The 26,381-nt window shown below is 43.4% G+C and overlaps 3 protein-coding genes, 2 non-coding genes and 1 pseudogene across 14 annotated transcripts; all 6 read left to right on the top strand.

Annotated features, from left to right (window-relative positions):
* Positions 1 to 475: 475 nt before the first annotated feature.
* LOC148395728 (uncharacterized) lies at positions 476 to 9,914 on the top strand (annotated as a pseudogene). The gene is made up of 4 exons (XR_015859415.1): positions 476 to 638; positions 1,753 to 1,862; positions 2,033 to 3,991; positions 7,713 to 9,914. The product of XR_015859415.1 is annotated as an uncharacterized LOC148395728 (transcript).
* On the top strand, positions 4,895 to 4,981 carry trnastop-uca (transfer RNA opal suppressor (anticodon UCA)). Its single transcript has one exon. It is a non-coding gene; the product is annotated as a tRNA-Sec (tRNA).
* Positions 9,915 to 11,175: 1,261 nt separating the features above from the next.
* On the top strand, positions 11,176 to 11,262 carry trnastop-uca (transfer RNA opal suppressor (anticodon UCA)). Its single transcript has one exon. It is a non-coding gene; the product is annotated as a tRNA-Sec (tRNA).
* Positions 11,263 to 11,449: 187 nt separating this feature from the next.
* On the top strand, positions 11,450 to 15,332 carry LOC148395726 (uncharacterized). Its single transcript, XM_088380711.1, has 3 exons — positions 11,450 to 11,656; positions 12,770 to 12,879; positions 13,050 to 15,332. The coding sequence occupies exons 2-3, from the start codon at positions 12,777 to 12,779 to the stop codon at positions 14,816 to 14,818; spliced, it is 1,872 nt and encodes a 623-aa protein (XP_088236837.1). The 5' UTR covers positions 11,450 to 11,656; positions 12,770 to 12,776; the 3' UTR covers positions 14,819 to 15,332.
* Positions 15,333 to 16,476: 1,144 nt separating this feature from the next.
* Positions 16,477 to 18,209, top strand: mrpl28 (mitochondrial ribosomal protein L28). 2 transcript variants are annotated; one of them, XM_088380713.1, is made up of 6 exons: positions 16,477 to 16,613; positions 16,985 to 17,276; positions 17,349 to 17,501; positions 17,591 to 17,725; positions 17,801 to 17,887; positions 17,968 to 18,209. In XM_088380713.1, exons 2-6 carry the CDS (start codon positions 16,992 to 16,994, stop codon positions 18,061 to 18,063), a joined length of 756 nt encoding a protein of 251 aa, XP_088236839.1. In that variant the 5' UTR covers positions 16,477 to 16,613; positions 16,985 to 16,991; the 3' UTR covers positions 18,064 to 18,209. The 2 variants fall into 2 exon arrangements, with proteins under 2 accessions (XP_088236839.1, XP_088236838.1); XM_088380712.1 differs by having other exon boundaries at positions 17,798 to 17,887.
* Positions 18,210 to 19,508: 1,299 nt separating this feature from the next.
* LOC148395724 (uncharacterized) lies at positions 19,509 to 26,168 on the top strand. 8 transcript variants are annotated; one of them, XM_088381657.1, is made up of 10 exons: positions 19,509 to 19,671; positions 19,809 to 19,866; positions 19,947 to 20,040; positions 20,689 to 20,799; positions 22,227 to 22,316; positions 22,382 to 23,497; positions 23,573 to 23,641; positions 24,476 to 24,545; positions 24,797 to 24,936; positions 25,705 to 26,168. In XM_088381657.1, exons 6-10 carry the CDS (start codon positions 23,356 to 23,358, stop codon positions 25,773 to 25,775), a joined length of 492 nt encoding a protein of 163 aa, XP_088237783.1. In that variant the 5' UTR covers positions 19,509 to 19,671; positions 19,809 to 19,866; positions 19,947 to 20,040; positions 20,689 to 20,799; positions 22,227 to 22,316; positions 22,382 to 23,355; the 3' UTR covers positions 25,776 to 26,168. The 8 variants fall into 8 exon arrangements, 2 of the variants coding, with proteins under 2 accessions (XP_088237783.1, XP_088237784.1); XR_015859579.1 differs by having other exon boundaries at positions 19,947 to 20,799; positions 20,900 to 22,316; positions 23,566 to 23,641; XR_015859582.1 differs by lacking the exon at positions 25,705 to 26,168 and having other exon boundaries at positions 19,947 to 20,799; positions 20,900 to 22,316; positions 23,566 to 23,641; positions 23,712 to 24,545; positions 24,797 to 25,654.
* The last annotated feature ends 213 nt before the right edge of the window (positions 26,169 to 26,381 follow it).

Below are 26,381 nucleotides of genomic sequence, written 5' to 3'. Positions count from 1 at the left end.
TCCTGGTTTCAGACCCAACCTTAAAACCCAACCCTGACTTGATAGTATAACTTCAGCTCTTAAGTTTGAGTGACGTTGCAATGTTGAAGGGGGACATTTCGAGCATTTACTACTTTACTATTCAACTGTGCTAGATCATTTGAATTATTTTGAAGACATTAAAATCATTTCTGAAGAACGTCATTTTGCCAATATCATGCATTTGCTTCTCTTTAGCTTTGCTTGGCAACGGCAGTGCAACAAAAACATTCTCCTAAAACTGTTGCATTCAGGGTAACGATTTACAAATCATCTAACCAATCAGAGTGGACAATCTTTGCTTGTCACCTGGTCGGTTTGCAGGTATGAGTGGGCCGTATATTTGCAAAGCACAGGCAATTATGTGAGTATAATTCGCCTCCGACTTTGCTGGTCAACATAAAAACGTCCCAACGTCTTCCGCTAGAGGGCGTCCCGGACCTCACTCAAATGACGTCATCATGACGTAACAGGAAGTAAAGCGACCACAACAAAACCGCGCGTGGTTTAAATCCTCAAACAGAAGCGTGTCGCCTTCCATTCGGCTGCATCCGATAAACACGCAACATATGTGGTGGATCAGTCACATTAGCTACACGACAACCGCAACGACGAAAGAGGTAAGTTGCGACGATAGACCTAAGTTATCATATGCAACGTTATTTGTAGTACTGCTTGGTTGCTGCACAGAAGTGCGGGTCGCTTTCATTAGCGTGGTAGCTAGCATCGTGCTAACTTTATGCTATTTAGCTTGATTATCCTCCACAAATATCGGATTTCAAATGAGCCATCATCACATGCTGGTTCTTGCCTAGACCAAGATTAATACTGTAGTGTGAAAATACTCAAAGTCGAGAATGAGCAGTGATGGTTGCAGGCAGGCATGCTCCCGATTTTAAATCTCAATGCCTTCGTACTGAAGTCAAATTTGGCACGCCCAAACATGGCCAATAAAATTCTTGAATCATGCACTCTACCAGATGATAACGCGTAATCACGTTTGCTAAAAAAAGAGGTCCGATCTACATGAAATGTGGTTTCGCGTATTGGGTCGCTTTAAGTTCACGTTGTAAACAAAACAAGTCGAAGTTGACGCCTATTGCGTGTTGTTTGATATGTCCGTCGTTGAGAAAGAAAAAGAAAGATGTGGAGTTATCTTTATTGGCAAGATCTTGGGTTGTTTAATGGCGGTCAGTACACGTGGCAATCCAGCAGACGAAACAGCAACCCCCACCTTCCAGGTAAGAAGGTTTTGTACTGTCCGGAAAAGGCGGGAAAGCAAAAGGATGTCCTTATAAGGCAAATCTCTGACTACTCGGTATGGTCACCTGACCATTTGGTATCTATCTGTACAGCTCTGTGTGCTGTATTGAGCAGTCATGTTCATATAAATGTCGTTGTACGTGTGACCATGACAAAGATCTATTCTATATGAAATAAGAAGATTTACACATATATGATCATGAAAAATGATATGTTTGTCTAACCTGACCATGATTTGCGCCTGCTATTTTCATTTTGTTAGGAATTCCTAGGTACATAGAACAATGCGAGCGACTAGCCGGTCTTTTGCTAAGTTTATTTTCTTGCCAAACTATCGAGCACAACACAAAATACTATTGCGTAAATACGGGATAACCGATATTTCAATTACTTCAACAAATGGCTCGCTGGCCGCTGTCCAAAAGACGCTTTTGTTAGCCAAACACCGTTGAACAAGCGTTGTGATTGCAGTGGGGAAATGTCTGCAAGGACCACAGCAAAGAACGTGAAGGAAAAGGAGCGCAGTTGTCGACGACTGGAACATCTTTGGCTGCAGCCTTATGTTGTGTTGCGCAGAGCAGGTTAGTACACGTCTAGTTTCTATTCTGAATCCTCTTCCAATGTTTATTTTGAGTAGAATTCCATCAAAATCATGTGTGATATGCTGATTGAAAAAGTCCCTGCATAGATTTTGCCAGTTTGTCTTCAACTGTAACCTTCATTGTTAATATGGGTTACTCCTGTTTTGCAGACATCAGTGAAGCTATTCGTCCTAAGCAGGAGGAGCCAGACCGCACTCGCATGAAAGAGGAAGATGTGGGCAAAGAGGTCCACCACTTCAATGAACAAATGGAGCAGAAGTTTCTTTGCACTGTAAGAGAGGAGGAAGAGCCGGAGCGGCCTTGTCAGAAAGAGGACGGAGAGGACTCCTGCGACATCAAAAAGGAGGAGGACGATACCTGCGAGATGCCATTGACTGGTGTTCCTGTGAAGAGTTTAGATGAGGTGAGCAAAGGGGCGGAGCCTCCAAGCTGCAGCTCAAGTCCACATATGACCAGAGAAGGTGATGGAGACCACTGTGGGGGATCACAAGCAGCTCCACCATCAGATAGTGATGACGTGTTGTCACATGTTCCTGCTGCTGATGATGATGATGATGATGATGATGATGATGATGACGACGACTCTCAAAACAAACACAGGCAATGTTCTCACTGTGGAATTTTTTTTGCTCATAGCAGTAGTTTGAAACAACACATGAGAATGCACAGCAGAAAGAAAAACTTTTCCTGTTCAGATTGTGGCCAAAAATTCTCTCAGAGTGGATCTTTAAAAAGTCATGCAAAAATCCACACTGGCAAGAAACCTTTTTCATGCTCGGTTTGTGGCCAAAAATTCTCTATAAAGGGAAACTTAAACAAACATACAAGAATCCACACTGGTGAGAAACCTTTTTCATGCTCAGTTTGTGGACAAAAGTTCACTCGGAGGGAAAGTTTAAATATGCACACAAGAATCCACACTGGCGAGAAACCTTTTTCATGCCCAGTTTGTGCCCAAAAATTCTCTCGGAGGGATCATTTAAATAATCACACAAGAATCCACACTGGTGAGAAACCTTTTTCATGCTCAGTTTGTGGCCAAAAGTTCTCTCAGAGGGGATATTTAAATGTGCACGCAAGAATCCACACTGGCGAGAAACCTTTTTCATGCTCAGTTTGTGGCCAAAAGTTCTCTCAGAAGGGACATTTAAATTTGCATACATTAACCCACACTGGCGAGAAACCTTTTTCATGCTCAGTTTGTGGCCAAAAATTCTATGAGAAGAGACGCTTAAACGATCATACAAGAATCCACACTGGTGAGAAACCTTTTTCATGCTCAGTTTGTGGGCAAAAGTTCTCCCATAGGGGAAATTTAAATATGCACACAAGAATCCACACTGGTGAGAAACCTTTTTCATGCTCAGTTTGTGGGCAAAAGTTCTCCCATAGGGGAAATTTAAATATGCACACGAGAATCCACACTGGCGAGACACCTCTTTCATGCTCAGTTTGTGGCCAAAAGTTCACTCATAGGGGAGGTTTTAATCTGCATGCATTAGCTCACACTGGCGAGAAACCTTTTTCATGCTCAGTTTGTGGCCAAAGATTCTTTCATAGGGTCAGTTTAAAAAAACACACAGTAACCCACACTGGCGAGAAACCTTTTTCATGCTCAGTTTGTGGCCAAAAATTCCTCACAAGGGGGCATTTAAATACGCACACAAGAATCCACACTGGTGAGAAACCTTTTTCATGCTCAGTTTGTGGCCAAAAATTCCTAACGGGGGGGCAGTTAAATACGCACACAAGAGTCCACACTGGCGAGAAACCTTTTTCATGCTCAGTTTGTGGCCAAAAGTTCTCTCAGAGGGCAAATTTAAATTTGCACACAAGAATCCACACTGGAGAGAAACCTTTTTCATGCTCAGTTTGTGGCCAAAAGTTCTCTCAGAGGGCAAATTTAAATTTGCACACAAGAATCCACACTGGAGAGAAACCTTTTTCATGCTCAGTTTGTGGCCAAAAATTCTCTATAAAGGGAAACTTAAACAATCATACAAGAATCCACACTGGTGAGAAACCTTTTTCATGCTCAGTTTGTGGCCAGAAATTCAGTCGTAAGCATCACTTAAATTCACATACAAGAATCCACACTGGCGAGAAACCTTTTAAATGCTCAGTTCGGCCAAACAGTCTGTCAGGGTAAGCTTAATCAGGCACACAGGAGCCCACGCTGGAGAGAAACCTGTTGCTTGCTCAGTCGGTTGCCAAAGAGTCTATTGAGAATTCTGAATGTTTGGGGAGATGAGCAACAATCCATGAAGTTCTCACCTTCTATTTGAGCAGACTTTGAGTTTATGCATCAATGATAGTTCTATTCTACTATGCACCTTTTGATTGTGATGCTGAACTCCTTTCCTTTACAACAGTGAGAAGTTCATTTCATTTTAGTTTTACCAATGAATTTGAAAATAAAGTTAACCGGCCTCGAGATGATAATAGTTTTGTATTTTTCATGATACTTGAAGTTTATTTTGTTTTTAGTTGTGTGTTCATATTCCGGGCAAGTTGCTCGGTTCTTACTAGTGTCTGTTTAGGGTTTTTGTACCAGAAAAGTCTTAAAGTTATGCCACCTTCGATTTATTCTGTGCAAAAATACTTTTACAAATAAACAGACTTGACAAACGTCGTTTAATTTATTTTTGCTATTTTGGCAATTCAGTTCTGCGTCCGGTTAATGATTTCTTTTATGGTGGTGATGATCTCTACACTGAATGTCTTTGTTTTACTTACTTGATTTTATTATACTAAAAGTCACTTTCTCTGACATATTCAAAATTGCTGGGTGAATGTACTAATTTTCTTCTTTTATTTTTTATTGTTTCATTTTAAACACATTTTAATGTCTTAGTTCTATTATAATACATAAACAAATATTTCAGAGATATTTTATTTCTACATCTCTCACATGGGCAAACAGAAATTCGTACAAGGTTACCTGTTATGACGGCATCTGTCTGCGCCTTTTCTATCCAGCACAGCCAATCAATACGTAGACACCGTGAAATGCCCGGAGGACCCTTAGTAGTTCGGGGTGCAGGCTTCAAACCTGTAGCTACCTAACGGCAGAGTGGTTCGATTCCACCTTGCGGGTGAAGATGTGGAATTACTTTAGAAGCATCCATCCATCCATTTTCTGAACCGCTTAGTCCCCACGCGGGTCGCGGGCGTGCTGGAGCCTATCCCAGCCGTCATCGGGCAGTAGGCGGGGGACACCCTGAACTGGTCGCCAGCCAATCGCAGGGCACACAGAGACAGACAACCAATCGCACTCACACCTAGGGACAATTTGGAGTCTTCAATTGGCCTACCAAGCATGTTTTTGGCATGTGGGAGGAAACCGGAGTGCCCGGAGAAAACCCACGCAGGCCAAGGGAGAACATGCAAACTCCATACAGGGATTGTTGTTTTAATCCCTTAGTACTGCTGGTGGTTTTAATGTTTACAGCTAACTAGCAACAGTGACAGGGGAACGCAACCGCCTATATATTTGCCAAGCACAGGCAATTACGTGAGTGCAATTCGCTTCCATCTTTGCCGGTCAATAACATAAAAACGTCCCAGTGTCTTCCGCTAGAGGGCGGCCTGGACCTCACTCAAATGACGTCATCGTGACGTAACAGGAAGTAAAGCGACTACAACAAAACCGCGCGTGCTTTAAATCCTCAAACAGAAGCGTGTCGCCTTCCATTCGGCTGCATCCGATAAACACGCAACATATGTGGTGGATCAGTCACATTAGCTACACGACAACCGCAACGACGAAAGAGGTAAGTTGCGTCGATGGACCTAAGTTATCATATGCAACGTTATTTGTAGTACTGCTTGGTTGCTGTATAGAAGTGCAAGTCGCTTTCATTAGCGTGGTAGCTAGCACAGTGCTAACTTTATGCTATTTAGCTTGATTATCCTCCACGAATATCGTATCTCAAATGAGCCATCATCACATGCTGGTTCTTGCCTAGACCAAGATTAATACTGTAGTGTGAAAATACTCAAAGTCGAGAATGAGCAGTGATGGTTGCAGGCAGGCATGCTCCCGATTTTAAATCTCAATGCCTTCGTACTGAAGTCAAATTTGGCACGCTCAAACATGGCCAATAAAATTCTTGAATCATGCACTCTACCAGATGATAACGCGTAATCACGTTTGCTAAAAAAAGAGGTCTGATCTACATGAAATGTGGTTTCGCGTATTGGGTCGCTTTAAGTTCACGTTGTAAACAAAACAAGTCGAAGTTGACGCCTATTGCGTGTTGTTTGAGATTTCTGTCGTTGAGAAAGAAAAAGAAAGATGTGGAGTTATCTTTATTGGCAAAATCTTGGGTTGTTTAATGGCGGTCAGTACACGTGGCAATCCAGCAGACGAAACAGCAACCCCCACCTTCCAGGTAAGAAGGTTTTGTACTGTCCGGAAAAGGCGGGAAAGCAAAAGGATGTCCTTATAAGGCAAATCTCTGACTACTCGGTATGGTCACCTGACCATTTGGTATCTATCTGTACAGCTCTGTGTGCTGTATTGAGCAGTCATGTTCATATAAATGTCGTTGTACGTGTGACCATGACAAAGATCTATTCTATATGAAATAAGAAGATTTACACATATATGATCATGAAAAATGATATAAGTTTGTCTAACCTGACCATGATTTGCACCTGCTATTTTCATTTTGTTAGGAATTCCTAGGTACACAGAACAATGCGAACGACTAGCCGGTCTTTTGCTAAGTTTATTTTCTTGCCAAACTATCGAGCACGACACAAAATACTATTGCGTAAATACGGGATAACCGATATTTCAACAAATAGCTCGCTAGCTGCTGTCCAAAAGACGCTTTTGTTAGCCAAACATCGTTGAACAAGTGTTGTGATTGCAGTGGCAAAATGTCTGCAAGGACCACAGCAAAGAACGTGAAGGAAAAGGAGCGCAGTTGTCGACGACTGGAACATCTTTGGCTGCAGCCTTATGTTGTGTTGCGCAGAGCAGGTTAGTACACGTCTAGTTTCTATTATGAATCCTCTTCCAGTGTTTATTTTGAGTAGAATTCCATCAAAATCATGTGTGATATGCTGATTGAAAAAGTCCCTGCATAGATTTTGCCAGTTTGTCTTCAACTGTAACTTTCCTTGTTAATATGGGTTTGTCCTGTTTTGCAGACATCAGTGAAGCTATTCGTCCTAAGCAGGAGGAGCCAGACCGCACTCGCATGAAAGAGGAAGATGTGCGCAAAGAGGTCCACCACTTCAATGAACAAATGGAGCAGAAGTTTCTTTGCACTGTAAGAGAGGAGGAAGAGCCGGAGCGGCCTTGTCAGAAAGAGGACGGAGAGGACTCCTGCGACATCAAAAAGGAGGAGGACGATACCTGCGAGATGCCATTGACTGGTGTTCCTGTGAAGAGTTTAGATGAGGTGAGCAAAGGGGCGGAGCCTCCAAGCTGCAGCTCAAGTCCACATATGACCAGAGAAGGTGATGGAGACCACTGTGGGGGATCACAAGCAGCTCCACCATCAGATAGTGATGACGTGTTGTCACATGTTCCTGATGATGATGATGACGACTCTCAAAACAAACACAGGCAATGTTCTCACTGTGGAATTTTTTTTGCTCATAGCAGTAATTTGAAACAACACATGAGAATGCACACAAGAAAGAAAAACTTTTCCTGTTCAGATTGTGTCCAAAAATTCTCTCAGAGTGGATCTTTAAAAAGTCATACAAGAATCCACACTGGTGAGAAACCTTTTTCATGCTCAGTTTGTGCTCAAAAATTCTCTCGGAGGGAAACTTTAACAGTGCACACAAGAATCCACACTGGCGAGAAACCTTTTTCATGCTCAGTTTGTGGCCAAAAATTCTCTCAGAGGGTACATTTAAATTTGCATACAAGAATCCACACTGGTGAGAAACCTTTTTCATGCTCAGTTTGTGGCCAAAAGTTCGCCCATAGGGGAAGTTTAAATTTGCATACATTAACCCATACTGGCGAGAAACCTTTTTCATGCTCAGTTTGTGGCCAAAAATTCTCCCATAGGGGAAGTTTAAATATGCACACAAGAATCCACACTGGTGAGAAACCTTTTTCATGCTCAGTTTGTGCCCAAAAATTCTTTCGGAGGGAACATTTAAATGTGCACACAAGAATCCACACTGGCGAGAAACCTTTTTCATGCTCAGTTTGTGGCCAAAAATTCTCTGACCAGGAATATTTAAAAAGTCATACAAGAATCCACACTGGTGAGAAACCTTTTTCATGCTCAGTTTGTGGCCAAAAATTCTCTCATAGGGTAAGTTTAAAACGGCACATAAGAATCCACACTGGTGAGAAACCTTTTTCATGCTCAGTTTGTGGCCAAAAATTCTCTCATAGGGTAAGTTTAAAACGGCACATAAGAATCCACACTGGTGAGAAACCTTTTTCATGCTCAGTTTGTGGCCAAAAGTTCTCTCAGACGGGACATTTAAAAAGTCATACAAGAATCCACACTGGCGAGAAACCTTTTTCATGCTCAGTTTGTGGCCAAAAATTCCTCACGGGGGGGAATTTAACAATCCACACAAGAGTCCACACTGGCGAAAAACCTTTTTCATGCTCAGTTTGTGGCAAAACATTCCATAAAAAGGGAAACTTAAACAGTCATTTAAGAATCCACACTGGCGAGAAACCTTTTTCATGCTCAGTTTGTGCCCAAAGATTCCTCACGGGGGGGCATTTAAATAAGCACACAAGAATCCACACTGGCGAGAAACCTTTTTCATGCTCAGTTTGTGGCCAAAAGTTCTCTCAGAGGGGAAGTTTAAAAAGTCATACAAGAATCCACACTGGCGAGAAACCTTTTTCATGCTCAGTTTGTGGCCAAAAATTCTCTATAAAGGGAAAGTTAAACAATCATACAAGAATCCACACTGGCGAGAAACCTTTTTCATGCTCAGTTTGTGGACAAAAGTTCTGCCAGAGGGGAAGTTTAAATATGCACACAAGAATCCACACTGGCGAGAAACCTTTTTCATGCTCAGTTTGTGGCCAAAAGTTCTCTCAGACGGGACATTTAAAAAGTCATACAAGAATCCACACTGGCGAGAAACCTTTTTCATGCTCAGTTTGTGGCCAAAAGTTCTCTCGGAGGGAACAATTAAATTTGCATACATTAACACACACTGGCGAGAAACCTTTTTCATGCTCAGTTTGTGGCCAAAAATTCTCTGAGAAGAGATGCTTAAACAATCATACAAGAATCCACACTGGTGAGAAACCTTTTTCATGCTCAGTTTGTGCCCAAAAATTCTTTCGGAGGGAACATTTAAATGTGCACACAAGAATCCACACTGGCGAGAAACCTTTTTCATGCTCAGTTTGTGGCCAAAAATTCTCTATAAAGGGAAACTTAAACAGTCATACAAGAATCCACACTGGCGAGAAACCTTTTTCATGCTCAGTTTGTGGCCAAAAATTCAGTCATAAGCATCACTTAAATTCACATACAAGAATCCACACTGGCGAGAACCCTTTTTAATGCTCAGTTCGGCCAAACAGTCTCTCAGGGTAAGCTTAATCAGGCACACAGGAGCCCACGCTGGAGAGAAACCTGTTGCTTGCTCAGTCGGTTGCCAAAGATTCTATTGAGAATTCTGAATGTTTTGGGAGATGAGCAACAATCCATGAAGTTCTCACCTTCTATTTGAGCAGACTTTATGAGTTTATGCATCAATGATAGTTCTATTCTACTATGCACCTTTTGATTGTGATGCTGAACTCCTTTCCTTTACGACAGTGAGAAGTTCATTTCATTTTAGTTTTACCAATGAATTTGAAAATAAAGTTAACCGGCCTCGGGATGATAATAGTTTTGTATTTTTCATGATACTTGAAGTTTATTTTGTTTTTAGTTGTGTGTTCATATTCCGGGCAAGTTGCTTGGTTCTTACTCGTGTCTGTTTAGGGTTTTTGTACCAGAAAAGTCTTAAAGTTATGCCACCTTCGATTTATTTTGTGCAAAAATACTTTTACAAATAAACAGACTTGACAAATGTCATTTAATTTATTTTTGCTATTTTGGTCATTCAGTTCTGCGTCCGGTTAATCATTTCTTTTATGGTGGTGATGATCTCGACACTGACTATCTTTGTTTTACTTACTTGATTTTATTATACTAAAAGTCACTTTCACTGACGTATTCAAAATTGCTGGGTGAATGTACTAATTCTCTTCTTTTATTTTTTATTGTTTTTATTTTAAACACATTTTAATGTCTTAGTTCTATGATAATAAACAAATATTTCACAGATATTTTATTTCTATGCCCTCTCCGGATCGGAGATGAGATCCTGCCCCAAGTGGAGGAGTTCAAGTATCTTGGAGTCTTGTTCACGAGTGAGGGGAGGATGGAACGCGAGATCGACAGGCGGATCGGTGCAGCGTCGGCAGTAATGCGGACCCTGTACCGGTCCGTTGTGGTGAAGAGAGAGCTGAGCCAAATGGCAAAGCTCTCAATTTACCGGTCGATTTACGCTCCTACCCTCACCTATGGTCACGAGCTATGGGTCATGACCGAAAGAACGAGACCCCGGATACAAGCGGCCGAAATGAGTTTTCGCCGCAGGATGTCCGGGCTCTCCCTTAGAGATAGGGTGAGACGCTCGATCATCCGGGAGAGACTTGGAGTAGAGTCGCTACTCCACGTTGAGAGGAGCCAGATGAGGTGGCTCGGGCATCTTATCAGGATGCCTCCTGGACGCCTCCCTGGGGAGGTGTTCCGGGCATGTCCCACCGGTAGGAAACCCCGGAGACGACCCAGGATGCGCTGGAGAGACTATGTCTCTCAGCTGGCCTGGGAACGCCTTGGGATCCCCCGGGATGAGCTGGATGAAGTGGCTGGGGAGAGGGAAGTCTGGGAGTCCCTCCTAAAGCTGCTACCCCCGCGACCCGACCCCGGAAGAAGATGGATGGATGGATTTTATTTCTACATCTCTCACATGGGCAAACAGAAATTCGTACAAGGTTACCTGTTATGACGGCTTCTGTCTCCGCCTTTTCTCTCCAGCACAGCCAATCAATACGTAGCTATTTTGCATAAACTTTGCATACCTGATGTTGTTCGTTTTAGCATCGTTTTGAAAGAATTGTGCTGCGCTAGTTACAAACTATCAGTCCGTATAGAAAAATATTTCGTATTTATTACTATTCATAAACTAAAATATGACGCTGGATGACAATACCCGATAACAATATCAGGAAACCGTCACCAAGATTGAATAATAGGTATTTGCGTTATGTGCAACACCGTGAAATGCCCGGAGGACCCTTGGTGGTTTGGGGTGCAGGCTTCAAACCTGTAGCTACCTAGCGGCACAGTGGTTCGATTCCACCTTGCGGGTGAAGATGTGGAATTACTTTCGAAGCATTGTTGTTTTAATCCCTTAGTACTGCTGGTGGTTTTAATGTTTACAGCTAACTAGCAACAGTGACAGGGGAACGCAACCGCCTATATATTTGCAAAGCACAGGCAATTACGTGAGTGTAATTCGCCTCCATCTTTGCTGGTCAACAACATAAAAACGTCCCAGTGTCTTCCGCTAGAGGGCGTCCTGGACCTCACTCAAATGACGTCATCATGACGTAACAGGAAGTAAAGCGACTACAACAAAACCGCGCGTGCTTTAAATCCTCAAACAGAAGCGTGTCGCCTTCCATTCGGCTGCATCCGATAAACACGCAACATATGTGGTGGATCAGTCACATTAGCTACGCGACAACCGCAACGACGAAAGAGGTAAGTTGCGTCGATGGACCTAAGTTATCATATGCAACGTTATTTGTAGTACTGCTTGGTTGCTGTACAGAAGTGCGGGTCGCTTTCATTAGCGTGGTAGCTAGCACAGTGCTAACTTTATGCTATTTAGCTTGGTTATCCACCACGAATATCGGATCTCAAATGAGCCATCATCACATGCTGGTTCTTGCCTGGACCAAGATTAATACTGTAGTGTGAAAATACTCAAAGTCGAGAATGAGCAGTGATGGTTGCAGGCAGGCATGCTCCCCATTTTAAATCTCAATGCCTTCGTACTGAAGTCAAATTTGGCACGCTCAAACATGGCCAATAAAATTCTTGAATCATGCACTCTACCAGATGATAACGCGTAATCCCGTTTGCTAAAACAGGTCCGATCTATATGAAATGTGGTTTCGTGTATTGGGTCGCTTTAAGTTCACGTTGTAAACAAAACATGTCGAAGTTGACGCCTATTGCGTGTTGTTTGAGATTTCTGTCGTTGAGAAAGAAAAAGAAAGATGTGGAGTTATCTTTATTGGCAAGATCTTGGGTTGTTTAATGGCGGTCAGTACACGTGGCAATCCAGCAGACGAAACAACAACCCCCACCTTCCAGGTAAGAAGGTTTTGTACTGTCCGGAAAAGGCGGGAAAGCAAAAGGATGTCCTTATAAGGCAAATCTCTGACTACTCGGTATGGTCACCTGACCATTTGGTATCTATCTGTACAGCTCTGTGTGCTGTATTGAGCAGTCATGTTCATATAAATGTCGTTGTACGTGTGACCATGACAAAGATCTATTCTATATGAAATAAGAAGATTTACACATATATGATCATGAAAAATGATATAAGTTTGTCTAACCTGACCATGATTTGCGCCTGCTATTTTCATTTTGTTAGGAATTCCTAGGTACATAGAACAATGCGAGCGACTAGCCGGTCTTTTGCTAAGTTTATTTTCTTGCCAAACTATCGAGCACAACACAAAATACTATTGCGTAAAGACGGGATAACCTATATTTCAATTACTTCAACAAATGGCTCGCTGGCCGCTGTCCAAAAGACACTTTTGTTAGCCAAACATCGTTGAACAAGTGTTGTGATTGCAGTGGCAAAATGTCTGCAAGGACCACAGCAAAGAACGTGAAGGAAAAGGAGCGCAGTTGTCGACGACTGGAACATCTTTGGCTGCACCCTTATGTTGTGTTGCGCAGAGCAGGTTAGTACACGTCTAGTTTCTATTATGAATCCTCTTCCAGTGTTTATTTTGAGTAGAATTCCATCAAAATCATGTGTGATATGCTGATTGAAAAAGTCCCTGCATAGATTTTGCCAGTTTGTCTTCAACTGTAACTTTCCTTGTTAATATGGGTTTGTCCTGTTTTGCAGACATCAGTGAAGCTATTCGTCCTAAGCAGGAGGAGCCAGACCGCACTCGCATGAAAGAGGAAGATGTGGGCAAAGAGGTCCACCACTTCAATGAACAAATGGAGCAGAAGTTTCTTTGCACTGTAAGAGAGGAGGAAGAGCCGGAGCGGCCTTGTCAGAAAGAGGACGGAGAGGACTCCTGCGACATCAAAAAGGAGGAGGACGATACCTGCGAGATGCCATTGACTGGTGTTCCTGTGAAGAGTTTAGATGAGGTGAGCAAAGGGGCGGAGCCTCCAAGCTGCAGCTCAAGTCCACATATGACCAGAGAAGGTGATGGAGACCACTGTGGGGGATCACAAGCAGCTCCACCATCAGATAGTGATGACGTGTTGTCACATGTTCCTGATGATGATGATGACGACTCTCAAAACAAACACAGGCAATGTTCTCACTGTGGAATTTTTTTTGCTCATAGCAGTAATTTGAAACAACACATGAGAATGCACACAAGAAAGAAAAACCTTTCCTGTTCAGATTGTGTCCAAAAATTCTCTCAGAGTGGATCTTTAAAAAGTTATACAAGAATCCACACTGGTGAGAAACCTTTTTCATGCTCAGTTTGTGGCCAAAAATTCTCTACAAAGGGAAACTTAAACAGTCATACAAGAATCCACACTGGCGAGAAACCTTTTTCATGCTCAGTTTGTGGCCAAAAATTCTCTACAAAGGGAAACTTAAACAGTCATACAAGAATCCACACTGGCGAGAAACCTTTTTCATGCTCAGTTTGTGCTAAAAAATTCTCTCGGAGGGAAACTTTAACAGTGCACACAAGAATCCACACTGGCGAGAAACCTTTTTCATGCTCAGTTTGTGGCCAAAAATTCCTCACGGGGGGGCATTTAAATGCGCACACAAGAGTCCACACTGGCGAAAAACCTTTTTCATGCTCAGTTTGTGGCCAAAAGTTCTCCCAGAGGCCACATTTAAATTTGCATACAAGAACCCACACTGGCGAGAAACCTTTTTCATGCTCAGTTTGTGGCCAAAAATTCTCTCAGAGGGGAAGTTTAAATTTGCATACAAGAATCCACACTGGCGAGAAACCTTTTTCATGCTCAGTTTGTGGCCAAAAATTCTCTATAAAGAGAAACTTAAACAATCATACAAGAATCCACACTGGTGAGAAACCTTTTTCATGCTCAGTTTGTGGCCAAAAGTTCGCTCATAGGGGAAGTTTAAATTTGCATACATTAACCCACACTGGCGAGAAACCTTTTTCATGCTCAGTTTGTGGACAAAAATTCCTCACGGGGGGGCATTTAAATACGCACACAAGAGTCCACACTGGCGAGAAACCTTTTTCATGCTCAGTTTGTGGCCAAAAATTCTCTATAAAGGGAAACTTAAACAATCATACAAGAATCCACACTGGTGAGAAACCTTTTTCATGCTCAGTTTGTGGCCAAAAGTTCTCTCAGAGGGGACATTTAAAAAGTCATACAAGAATCCACACTGGCGAGAAACCTTTTTCATGCTCAGTTTGTGGCCAAAAATTTTCTCAGAGGGGCAATTTAAATAAGCACACAAGAATCCACACTGGTGAGAAACCTTTTTCATGCTCAGTTTGTGGCCAAAAGTTCTCTCAGAGGGGACATTTAAATTTGCATACAAGAATCCACACTGAAGAGAAACCTTTTTCATGCTCAGTTTGTGGCCAAGAATTCTCCATAAAGGAAAACTTAAACAGGCATACAAGAATCCACACTGGCGAGAACCCTTTTTAATGCTCAGTTCGGCCAAACAGTCTCTCAGGGTAAGCTTAATCAGGCACACAGGAGCCCACGCTGGAGAGAAACCTGTTGCTTGCTCAGTCGGTTGCCAAAGAGTCTATTGAGAATTCTGAATGTTTTGGGAGATGAGCAACAATCCATGAAGTTCTCACCTTCTATTTGAGCAGACTTTATGAGTTTATGCATCAATGATAGTTCTATTCTACTATGCACCTTTTGATTGTGATGCTGAACTCCTTTCCTTTACGACAGTGAGAAGTTCATTTCATTTTAGTTTTACCAATGAATTTGGAAATAAAGTTAACCGGCCTCGGGATGATAATAGTTTTGTATTCTTCATGATACCTGAAGTTTATTTAGTTTTTAGTTGTGTGTTCATATTCAGGGCAAGTTGCTTGGTTCTTACTAGTGTCTGTTTAGGGTTTTTGTACCAGAAAAGTCTTAAAGTTATGACACCTTCGATATATTTTGTGCAAAAATACTTTTACAAATAAACAGACTTGACAAACGTCGTTTAATTTATTTTTGGTATTTTGGTCATTCAGTTCTGTGTCCGGTTAATCATTTTTTGTTACGGTGGTGATGATCTCGACACTGAATGTCTTTGTTTTACTTACTTGATTACTTCTTTACTTTCTTCACTCTGTCTACTCTTTTCTTTCTATCTCTTAATGCTATGGGTTTACGTAATACTTTGAAACGTACGGCTATATTTCTTTTTGCAAAACTATTCAAATCAGACCTTGTTTTTTATACAAGAGTACAAGTTAAATATAAATGACAATAATTCCTGGAAATCTCAATGGGCTTATTCATGGCACGGAACACTCAGCAGGGGTCGTCACTCTCCAGAACACATTTAATGAAGCTTTAATTCGTTCTGCGTGTGACCCAAGGGGACATTTTGTATTACAAGTTATTAAATGTAATGAGGATGTTTATACAGAAGGTAACGTTTATGCATATAATACAAAACAAGGCAATATCTCTGCCACTTTCGATTTACTCTTTGCAAAAATACTTTAATCAACAGTTGACAAGCGGCATTTAATTTATTTTTGCTAACGGTTGTCGTTGGTATTGCAGTTCTGCGGGGAGTCGCTGATGGTGTAACTGCATTTGCCTGTTTTGTGTGCCGACACCGTGAGTTCGATTCGTACATATGACGGTGTGAGTGACCAAAAAAAATCAGCTTTTTGCAAAACAATTCAAATGAGATCTTGTTTTTATTCAAGATTCACATTCAACTGTAAATGACAATAATTTCTGCACATCTCAACGGGGTATACATATTGTTATTCATGGCACGGAACACTCAGCAGGGATCGTCACTCTCCAGCACATATTTAATGGCGCTATAATTCGTTCTACATGCAACCCAAGGGGACATTTTGTATTGCAAGTTATTAAATGTAATGAGGATGTTTACATAGAAGGTAACATGCATATAATACAAAACAATATCTGTGCCACTTTTGATTTATTGTGTTCAAAAATACTTACTTTTACAAATAAACTGAGTTGACAAGCGTCATTTAATTTATTTTTGCGAAAGGTTGTAGTTTATTTCAGTGTTGCGTCCGGTTTTCACGGAACTACAACTTTATCCCCAATGATAAACCTTTTAAATGTTAGCCAATCACCAGCGACATCAATATTTCCTTCAGCCAATTATAATCCTTGTTAGTGTCATGTGGTCGAGCAATGCGGAAATAAGACAAGGCCCGACGATGTCCTTGCATGCTTCACGTTTGTCTCTGTGGATTTAACATTTTTATGATTTCGCTTGGTAAGACTCATGCTTAATAGTTTCCTTGACCATATAAAATAGTGTTTGATTAATGAGTTTATCAGTAATCTTGTCGCCCAGCGGTACGTTTAACATGCCAGTTACGTGAAGTGTGTAATCCTGCATGTTCAAACTCCTTGCATGATTTTCATTACATTTTACAAATTCCATTTGTAACATTAAACTGTAACAATATTTCTGAAACTGTGCTCAAATTTACATAAAGAACAATCGCATTATATAATGATTTTAAATGTCCTGCTCACAGTGTCCTAATTGTTTAAAAATAACGTCACTTAAAGATTAGATGTAACCTAGTGAAACTTAAACTGTAAGTGTAACTATGAACTCTCTCTCCTTATGTCTTTAAGAGCCACTATGCCTCTGCATAAGTACCCTCCTAAAATCTGGGACGCCCTCAAACTGAAACAGGGCATCTATGCCCGGCTTCCCAAGCATTACCTGAAGTCTCTGGAGCCGAAGGAGCCCACACCGGTCCACTGGAAGCCCCTGGGAGTCCAGTACCGACGCAACCCCAAGACAGGGCAGAAAGAACGAGTGCAAGACAACCCAATCCCCATCTACTACCCTCCCGAGTCGCAGAAGGGCCTATGGGGGGGTGAGGGCTGGATAACGGGCTTCAAATATGCCCACAATGATAAAGTGAGTGTGTGCCAGGATGTTTTGAATGTATTTTATTTCTTTTAAATCGAATTAACTCCATCCTCTGCCTAGATGTCCACTCGTCTGCGGAAAATGTGGAAGCCGCAGCTTTTGAAGAGAGAACTTTACAGCGAGATTTTGGACCACAAATTCACCATCACGGTCACACCGCGCACCCTGGACCTCATTGACGCTGCCTTTGGATTTGATTTGTACATCCTCAAAGTAAGCTGAAGATCTGAACTCCTTTTGAAGGCCGTTAGCTCCCCCTAGTGGACAGCATGATTTCAGCGTTTGTCTGCTGTTTTTGTTAGACGCCCAAGGAAGATCTGAACTCTAAACTGGGCATGGACCTGAAAAGGGCCATGTTACTGAGGCTGGCTCGCAAAGACACTCAGTTGTATCCAGATGACCCAATAACCAGAGAAAAGGTGTACAACAAATATAAGGTAAGAGCTCTGGCTGCACAAAAGTGAAAGTCCAAGAAATGATATATATTCCTGTTTTGTCGCCATGCTAAGCAGCAGTTTGAGATACCAGAGGAGGAGGCCGAGTGGATGGGTCTGACTCTTGAAGAAGCTGTGGAGAAGCAGAGGCAGCTGGAGCACAAGGTAAACACTGTGACATTTTCAAAGTGAACATTTTAGTTAGTGGACATGCGTTTGATGGAATGTGCTTGTGTGTCCGCCAGGAGCCTGAGCCGCTCTTCAAAGTGTGTACAGAAAAGTTGATCGAGGAGCTGCGCATGCAAAAACTGTCTGAGCCGCATCTCATGGAAAACAAGTGAAGAACACCTTAAAAAGGCATGCAGGAAACATGAACTACAACTCATCTCACTTCTGCTTTCTTTTATTGTTGGAAGAAAGATCAACGCTGGTGTAAATACAACAAATGTATGTTTTAGCAGCTAGAATAAAATGTTTGAAAACTCCACTTTTGTTCTGTGTGTGTATGAGTGCTCATGATAATGTATTGTAAGATTTTTTTGTAAAAGGAATTACCATCTACGGTAAGGCTTTTTTTTGGTAAGAAAAATGACCATGTACAGTAAGGCTTTTTTTTTTTTTTTAAACAACCATGTAAGGCTTTTTTGAAAGAAAAATGACCATGGCTTTTTTTTTTTACCATACATAGCAAGGGTTTCTGTGTAAAAAATAATTAAATTAAAAAAAATTTAATCGTTCGCTGCACTTTATTTATTCATTTATTTGTTTTACATTGTGTAGTGTACCTGTTGAAGTGTCCGTGAAGTGTACCTAATAACAGGCCACTTCCTGATTGGCTGTTTTATCTGTGATGTCACTTGGATACTCCATCAGGTACACCGCCATTTTCAAGTGTACCTAATAACAGGGCACTTTATGAGGGAAATATCATGGTCAAAGGTCACAGGTGTCAAGCTCTAGTCCTCGGGACCGCGTTCCAATATGTTTTCCAAGTGACCCTCGTTAAACACACCTGCGTGAAAAGTTTTAGCTCCTTTCACGTTCTGCAAGAGCTAAAACTTTTCACGCAGGTGCACTTAACGAGGGAATCACAGTTGCCAACAAATCAGTGTATTATAGAAAGAAATGTGTTAATTACCCGAGCCAATTATTATCATGTATAATAATTTTGGGGTAGTTGTATTGTTTGATGTGTATGGGTTATTTCCACTGGATGTTATTAAAAAAAAAAAAAAAAAAAAAGCCGTATCGTTGTGTGTGTGTGTGTGGGGGGGATTCGTTAAACGATTTGTTTGAACGAATCTTTTGAGTGAACTGATTATAAAGATTCGGTCACCTAAAAGAACTGGAATGCACATCACTAATGCAGTGTAGTGTTGGCTCGTGAGTGAACGATGTTTTCAGTGAACGAAAAGATCTAAAGATCTTTGTAGCCATGACGGAAAAACTTGTTTGGACCCGTTTGAAAATCATTTATTTGATATGACTCAAGAATTGTCTCTGTGCAACGGTGTGGTGTTTCTTAACAACCGAACACGGGAGCACTGCAACGGCCGCAGGATTTTTGCAAGAACAATTCATTTTAGGATGAACTATCGATACAAATATTTTCATTTGATTGAAGGCAATGGTGTTAACCACTCGACCAGAGCCTGCTCGGAAACAAACGGAGATTTGGTTATATTCATAGGGTATCCTCCATCCAAACATGCTCGGTGTTCAAAGTTTCAACGGATAGTCCGAAGCAACCCTTTCCACGGCAGTCACCATGACAGGCGACCACCTGATGGCGTCAGTGTGCCGAGCGCCCTTGGAGGAGAAGAAGATTTGAATCGACGGATGTGACGTCAGGGCTTTAGGCAAATTGAAGACAGGTGTGCTCGCTCAAGGGGAGTTATCATATGCAGGTGCCACCGAGCGCGTGGCGGCGGCCGCGGACAGTTTCTCAGGTAAGCGAGCATGCTAGCAAATGTTTGTCGTCTCCTGCCGTTTTTCACGACGGACGCCGTGTTTATTGCACGATTGGCACGATTTATTGCCTTTTCTCACAAGCCTTTTTTATTTTATTTTATTTTGTTTGTCGCAGGATTGTCGTACTGTCGTGACTCGGCAACGTCACGTCCACCGCGACGGTGGGCCTGGAGGTAAATTGTAGGCCGCAGGCCATTTAGCCCGTGAGCAAATGTTTGCCGTTTCTTACGATGCCATTTATTATTTCTTGCAGGATTTTCGCTGTCTAGGGAGTGCTTGAGGTTTCGGCACGGCACGACACGGCACGCCACAACCCACTTTGCGTCGCGTCGTTGCGCGTTTTGGTGGTATTTTAAATGTCTTTCGCGGTTTTTTTTTCATGCTGGCCAGCATTTTTTTCATTCGTCTGTGTAGACTGTTCGTAAATGACGCCGCCGATAAGCGCGTGTTTGTCTGACTATAGGAAATGTTAGTTTGACTCTAGTCAACTTAACCATTTTTTAAATTATTTTATATGATGCGTGTGCCATTTCCGTGTCGTGCAAACTGCTGGTGAATGCAACGTATATGTTACGTCGTGTCCAAATCGGACCAAATCCATTCAAAGATGGCGCCCGCCCGCTCTCGTTCCGTTACGCAACAAACATTTGCCCGGGTTATTTTCTCCCGTCTTGGACGCCGCCAACCTGGATCCTCTGTTCAATGTGAGGGGAGTTGATGAATGATGAAATTAAAATATGAATTATAATCCTGAATAATTATCATAATTTACTACAATGTGATGATTATATATTTTTTCAAACGTAAAACTCTACTTAGAATGTATCAAATTCAAATATGAACTATAATTTTGATCAATTATCATAACTTACTACAATATAATATTTTTTTCAAATGTAAAACTCCTAGTATGTATAATTGTTGGTAAAAAATCATGCCATTGGCACTCGACTCAATGTCTATTTTTGTTGCAATCATTTGCTTGTCTTTTGTAGCACTAAATAAGGCCGCCCAGCCAGCATCCTTCTATACAAAGCAAGCAGGAGGCTCTTGAGGAGCCCTTTCAGTGATGCTGAGGACACTGAGGAAGAGGAGTCCTAAATCAGGTGAAAACCTGTTTTTGTCAAGTTTCAGCTTCCCAACACACAATGGTTGTCGAGTTTTAGCTTCCCAGCACACAATTAATGGCTGTCTGTGTTTTTGTAGGCTGCAAGAGGAGCCGAATGGGATAATTCCATATGAAAAGGCACAATGGCCTATCCAAAGGCGCAATGGCCTATCCAAAGGAGCGATGGCCTATCCAAAGGAGCGATGGCCTATCCAAAGGAGCCATGGCCTATCCAAAGGAGCCATGGCCTATCCAAAGGAGTCATGGCCTATCCAAAGGAGCCATGGCCTATCCAAAGGCGCCATGGCCTATCCAAAGGCGCCATGGCCTATCCAAAGGCGCGATGGCCTATCCAAAGGCGCGATGGCCTATCCAAAGGCGCCATGGCCTATCCAAAGGCGCAATGGCCTATCCAAAGGCGCAATGGCCTATCCAAAGGAGCCATGGCCTATCCAAAGGAGCCATGGCCTATCCAAAGGAGCCATGGCCTATCCAAAGGCGCGATGGCCTATCCAAAGGCGCGATGGCCTATCCAAAGGCGCGATGGCCTATCCAAAGGCGCAATGGCCTATCCAAAGGCGCAATGGCCTATCCAAAGGAGCCATGGCCTATCCAAAGGAGCCATGGCCTATCCAAAGGAGCCATGGCCTATCCAAAGGAGCAATGCCATATCCAAAGGAACAATGCCATATCAAGTCAAGAATCAAGCAATGCGCTGCAAAAGTCGTCGTGTGCGGATCATGTGCCCAGAAGGGGCAGTGTGGTTGCCTTTGGTTATGGGTGCCGATCATGTGCCCAGGAGGGGGCAGTGTGGTTGCCTTTGGTTATGGGTGCACGACGGAAAGGTTGCAGGGCTGGACAGTGTTTGGGGCTCTGATGGTTGGTCTTGCTTAAGAGGTGTGCTGTGCTTTTGGCTTGTCTGGATCCAGCGTTGTCTTGCGCTTGGTTGCCATTGACGGCTCACATGGGGGAGGACACCAAACGAAACTTTGACGTGGAGCCAAATGTCCAATTTTGCCATATGACTTGTACCATTTTGTGTCTTTTTGTAACCTGCCACTGTCGTACTTGCTGCGTTCTTTGTTCTCCCCCGTCAGTGGAGGGGGCGGCGTTGGAGCGAGCCGGTTCCTAATGTCCAATTTTGCAACATGACTTGTGACATTTTGTCCTTTTCTCACCTACCACTGTTGTACTTAATCTAACCCTAACCTACCACTGTGGGACTTGCGTTCTTTGTTCTCCCCTAGGTGTTGGAGCGAGACAGTCAGATTTTGTCTTTTCCTAACCTACCACTGTCGTGCTTGATCTAAGCTGTGTGTCCTTTGTTCTCTAGGTGTAGGAGGCGGCGTTTGGGCGAGCTCGTCCACGAGGAAGACATAATGATGCGAGTAGCGCCCAACTCATTGCATGTTCTGCCTTTTGCAGGCCGGACGCAAAAGGGGGGGAGCGCACGGCCCGATCCGACCCGGCCCGACCCGGCGACGGTAACCAAGAGTGGCTAGCCGCTGTGATCAAGTAAGCAAGTGACCTACAACTTGGGGTGCTCTTTGAGTGTCTAACTTTTGTTTCTGTTTCTGCAGATGGCGACCGGGACGCGACAGCATTTGATCAGAGATGGACGGACCACTGTGGCATCACTCTGAAGTAGCAGAGTTGTGAGGGAGACCCGCTTCCCTGGAGGCGTCGACCTGCGTAGCTTCAACATGTGAAATGGATTTTTTTTTTTCTAATTCACACCAGCGGTGTCCAAATGTCTGTTTGAGGGCTGCATACTGAAACAAATTGAGAATTCTTTGACACAAATTCATTAAATCAATCACGAAATGTTGCCATTGATATTTAGCGCTACAAAGCAGTGTTGTGTTCATTCGTGTGGTGTGTTGATCAAGTTGGCCCGAGGCTGCCATTTGGACACCAATGGTGACGTGTGTGTAGGGCTGCACGTGTATTGGAAAACTGCCATATGGTGGTCTAGGTTATTGACATGCACTTTAAGACAGCAAAAAAATTTTTTTCATGTCTCAAATGAAACATGTTTTCTTGCCTAACTATTTGTAATGAGTTAAGACGATAAGTCATTGATGTAAGTTAGTTAACTAATCTAACTGATCTCATTGCGATCAAATAGTTAACCTCCGTCCAAGAATTGTCCACAACTTGCCTCAATGCAGTGGTCTGGCCCAATACTGCCATAATCATTGATTTTCCAAAATGTTGTGCAGCCCTCATTGAGTGCCAAACGCGCAGCGACGGCAAGCGCAAGCGACCGCGCAGCGACGGCAAGCGCAAGCGACCGCGCAGCGACGGCAAGCGCAAGCGACCGCGCAGCGACGGCAAGCGCAAGCGACCGCGCAGCGACGGCAAGCGCAAGCGACCGCGCAGCGACGGCAAGCGACCGCGCAGCGACGGCAAGCGCAAGCGACCGCGCAGCGACGGCAAGCGCAAGCGACCGCGCAGCGACGGCAAGCGCAAGCGACCGCGCAAGCGACGGCAAGCGCAAGCGACGGCGCAGCGAGACTTTTGTGCTTGTCTTGCAAGGTGGAAGAGACGATGTATGAAACAAAAAGCCGGTGGATGGAGGCACCCAGACCCGCGATTGGTGAGCGGGTTGCAAAGGAAGGAATCACCCAAAGAAAGCAGTCGCCAAGTGTTGAAGAGGAGCCTGATGCACGACTGGCCAAGGCTGGCCAGAGGCGGTGACATGGCAATCCAATCTGCAAGCGTAGTGGGTTTAATTTGATTTCCTTATTTTTCTGCCTTTCAGCTGGCAGCGGATGGGGCGAGCGCCAGCCTGCACCGAGAGGGACTGGGCTGCACCCACAAGACCAGGGAGGGGGCAGGTAATGAGTATGTTGACAGAAGTGAACCGCATGCAACTGAGTGCCGTTTGTCTTTTTGCACTTGTGCGAGGCGAAAGACGAGTCCAACACCGGCCGGAGCAGACCCGGACCTTGGCCCGTGACGAGCGGCCCACACTAGACTGATGGGTGCAGATGCAGCCAGCGTTCCGGGGGAGTATGACTTAGTTTTTTCTTTTGTGCTTTCCCTACCCCTGTCTGTTTGAATAGGGTAACTTGTAGCACGCACGGGCATTTGGGTTGCTGTGACCCTCTAGATACGAATTGGCAAAGTAGACAGCCCCTGCCTCTCTCCCAACCCCCCCCCCCCTCTCTCTCTCGCTCTCTTTCTCCAATGTGCCCGGCAGTACCTGCATGGCCTGGTGCACTCAGGATGGAACGTGGCTATACCTTGCCCTTTGTGGAATACCAGGGTATAATGTCTGCCAGACTGGGTCCCAGTGTCGTCGACGGTGTCGAGGACGAGGAGATTCTCCGTGACGCTCTCCGTGACGTCACGTTTTCCTCTTTTTTTTCCACTCGGGGCCAAGCCAGCTCTACTCAGGGGGAACTGGCCGGTTGCGCTTAAGTGCGCACCAAAGCCTCTTCTCATCTCCTCTCGCTCTCTCCCTCCCTCCCTCCCTTTTTTTAAAGGGGTTAAACATTTCATAACCCGGATCGCTCTAATGCGGGAGGGCCGTATGAGACATGCGCCAGCCCGTGCGTGCCGCTAGTTACCTGATTGAAACTTACCTTAGTCAAGGTTGGGGGGGGGGGGGGGGGGGCTAGTGGAATTTTTCCCCTTGCCAAAACCAACACAATATGTCTGCCTTTCAGGATTGCTGGGGCACTGGATCGGACGAGTGCCTGCACAGAGGGGGACTGGACAGGACCGCGGGACCAGAGGGTAATAATAAAAAACTTTATTTGTAGAGCACCTTTCATACAAGAAATGCAGCTCAAAGCACTTTACAACAAAGAAATTATAAGCATTGAATTCTTCATATAGGAACAGACATAAAAAGAAAACAAAAACATTCATGTGTGCATACGCTATTAATAAAGGGAGCTTAAAATAGGAGCAAGCTTTAATACAGGTAATGAGTACGTCCACAGAAGTGAACCGCATGCAGCAGAGTGCCATTTTTCTTTTTGCAGTGGCACGAGGCGGAGGATGAGTCCAAACGTCGAATACCGGCCGGGGGGGGAGCCAACCTTCGCCCGTGATGAGCGGCCGACACGAGACGGACGGGTGCGGATGCGGCGAGGGCAAAGCGCCCAGCCAGCATTTAAGGAGAGTATGACTGCATTTTTTCTTTTGTCCTTTCTTTCCTAAACCACTTTTTCACTGGGTGAGCACACTGGCTATCTGCATGATGCCTCTTTCTTTCTCTCTCAGCGCCGCGTCATTTTGCAATATTGTTGTTTTACTGTTTTTTTTTTAATCATGAAATTAACTGTTTGTACTGTAATTGTGTATGTGTACCAATGAACTGCAATTAAAATGTGAACTGAATTCAAGTGGTCCATTTTAAACATTGGCATCGGCAGTCTATCGTGCATACAAACTGGAATCATTTGAGACATTCTCAATGACAAGACAATTGTAAAGTTAAACTGAAACAAAATTGACTTAAATATGCAGTTTCAGGCTTTTTATTTATTTTTTTAACTACACAAAGAAAAGCTGCATGCATTCTAAATTGTTGACAAAAGCCAAGTAGCCAGACACCGATAGATGCAAACGACAAGTGTACAAACGGTTTCTGTTGCGATCAGTAAGTCATCTTTGGCAACCCTGCTTTAAAATGGCCACCGAAATCAGAATCTTGCAGAATGTTGGTACATTTTTCTGTAAGAGTAAAAGCTGTTATTTGAATCTAGTCAGAGCCATTTTTTGGTTTGTTTTGAATCGTCATGCATCATGTGGGCATTCTTGTGAATAAAATCAACAGTGGTGTGTTTGCTTCCTGTTGGTGGTCTTGTAAATAAAGTCAACTTTGGTGTCAGTCATCATTCGATGGTGCATTGCTTGAATGTGAAACTTCTTGCATGTTTTGTTGCAGGGCTTGCCGTCCCCATTGGGTGTCTGACTACAAAGAAGGCTGCTGCTGTCCAGTCCAGGTTGCTGCTATAGTCAATTGAATTTATAAACATAGCGTGTAACTTCCAGGACCTTAGCTTTCAAATCAAAGCAGAGTTGCGTAACTACACGGCCAGCCTCAGCACATGTACTGGGTGGTACCACCCAGTTCAGAGTGAAGTAAAGGCCAGGGTGTTCTTTTTCATACCGGCATCCTTATGAAATTGACCAGATCAGAAAGGCTACATGAATTCCAAGTGCCACAGAGTAGCAGCATTTTTGCCTCAACCTGTCTGATGCTGGGTCAATGCGATGCACCTTTCGTTGTTTTGCCCAAAACAACCTAAGAAATAAAGAAGTACTGCCGTTATCTCGCCAGTGTGCATGTGTGTTAAAAGTACAAAACAAACTCATTTGCATGATAGACGTCTAAACCACATGCTAGACATTTGCCTCAACCTGTCTGATGCTCTATTCAACTGTATGCGATAATTTTTAACAATTTTAATCATTTAAATTTTTAATTACATTACAAATGATAGGCGCCCCAATTAGACAGCTGGGTCAATGTGACCCGTCTTTTGCGGTTTGTTCTGCCCAAAACAACCTAACAAATACACATAAGTACTGCCGCTATCTCGCGAATGTGTGTCTCTAAAA

The sequence above is a fragment of the Syngnathus floridae genome, chromosome 7, assembly GCF_059516105.1.
Source record: "Syngnathus floridae isolate MCC-2025c chromosome 7, RoL_Sflo_1.0, whole genome shotgun sequence".
Taxonomy (NCBI): domain Eukaryota; kingdom Metazoa; phylum Chordata; class Actinopteri; order Syngnathiformes; family Syngnathidae; genus Syngnathus; species Syngnathus floridae.
This window is presented reverse-complemented; position numbering and strand designations above follow the sequence as displayed.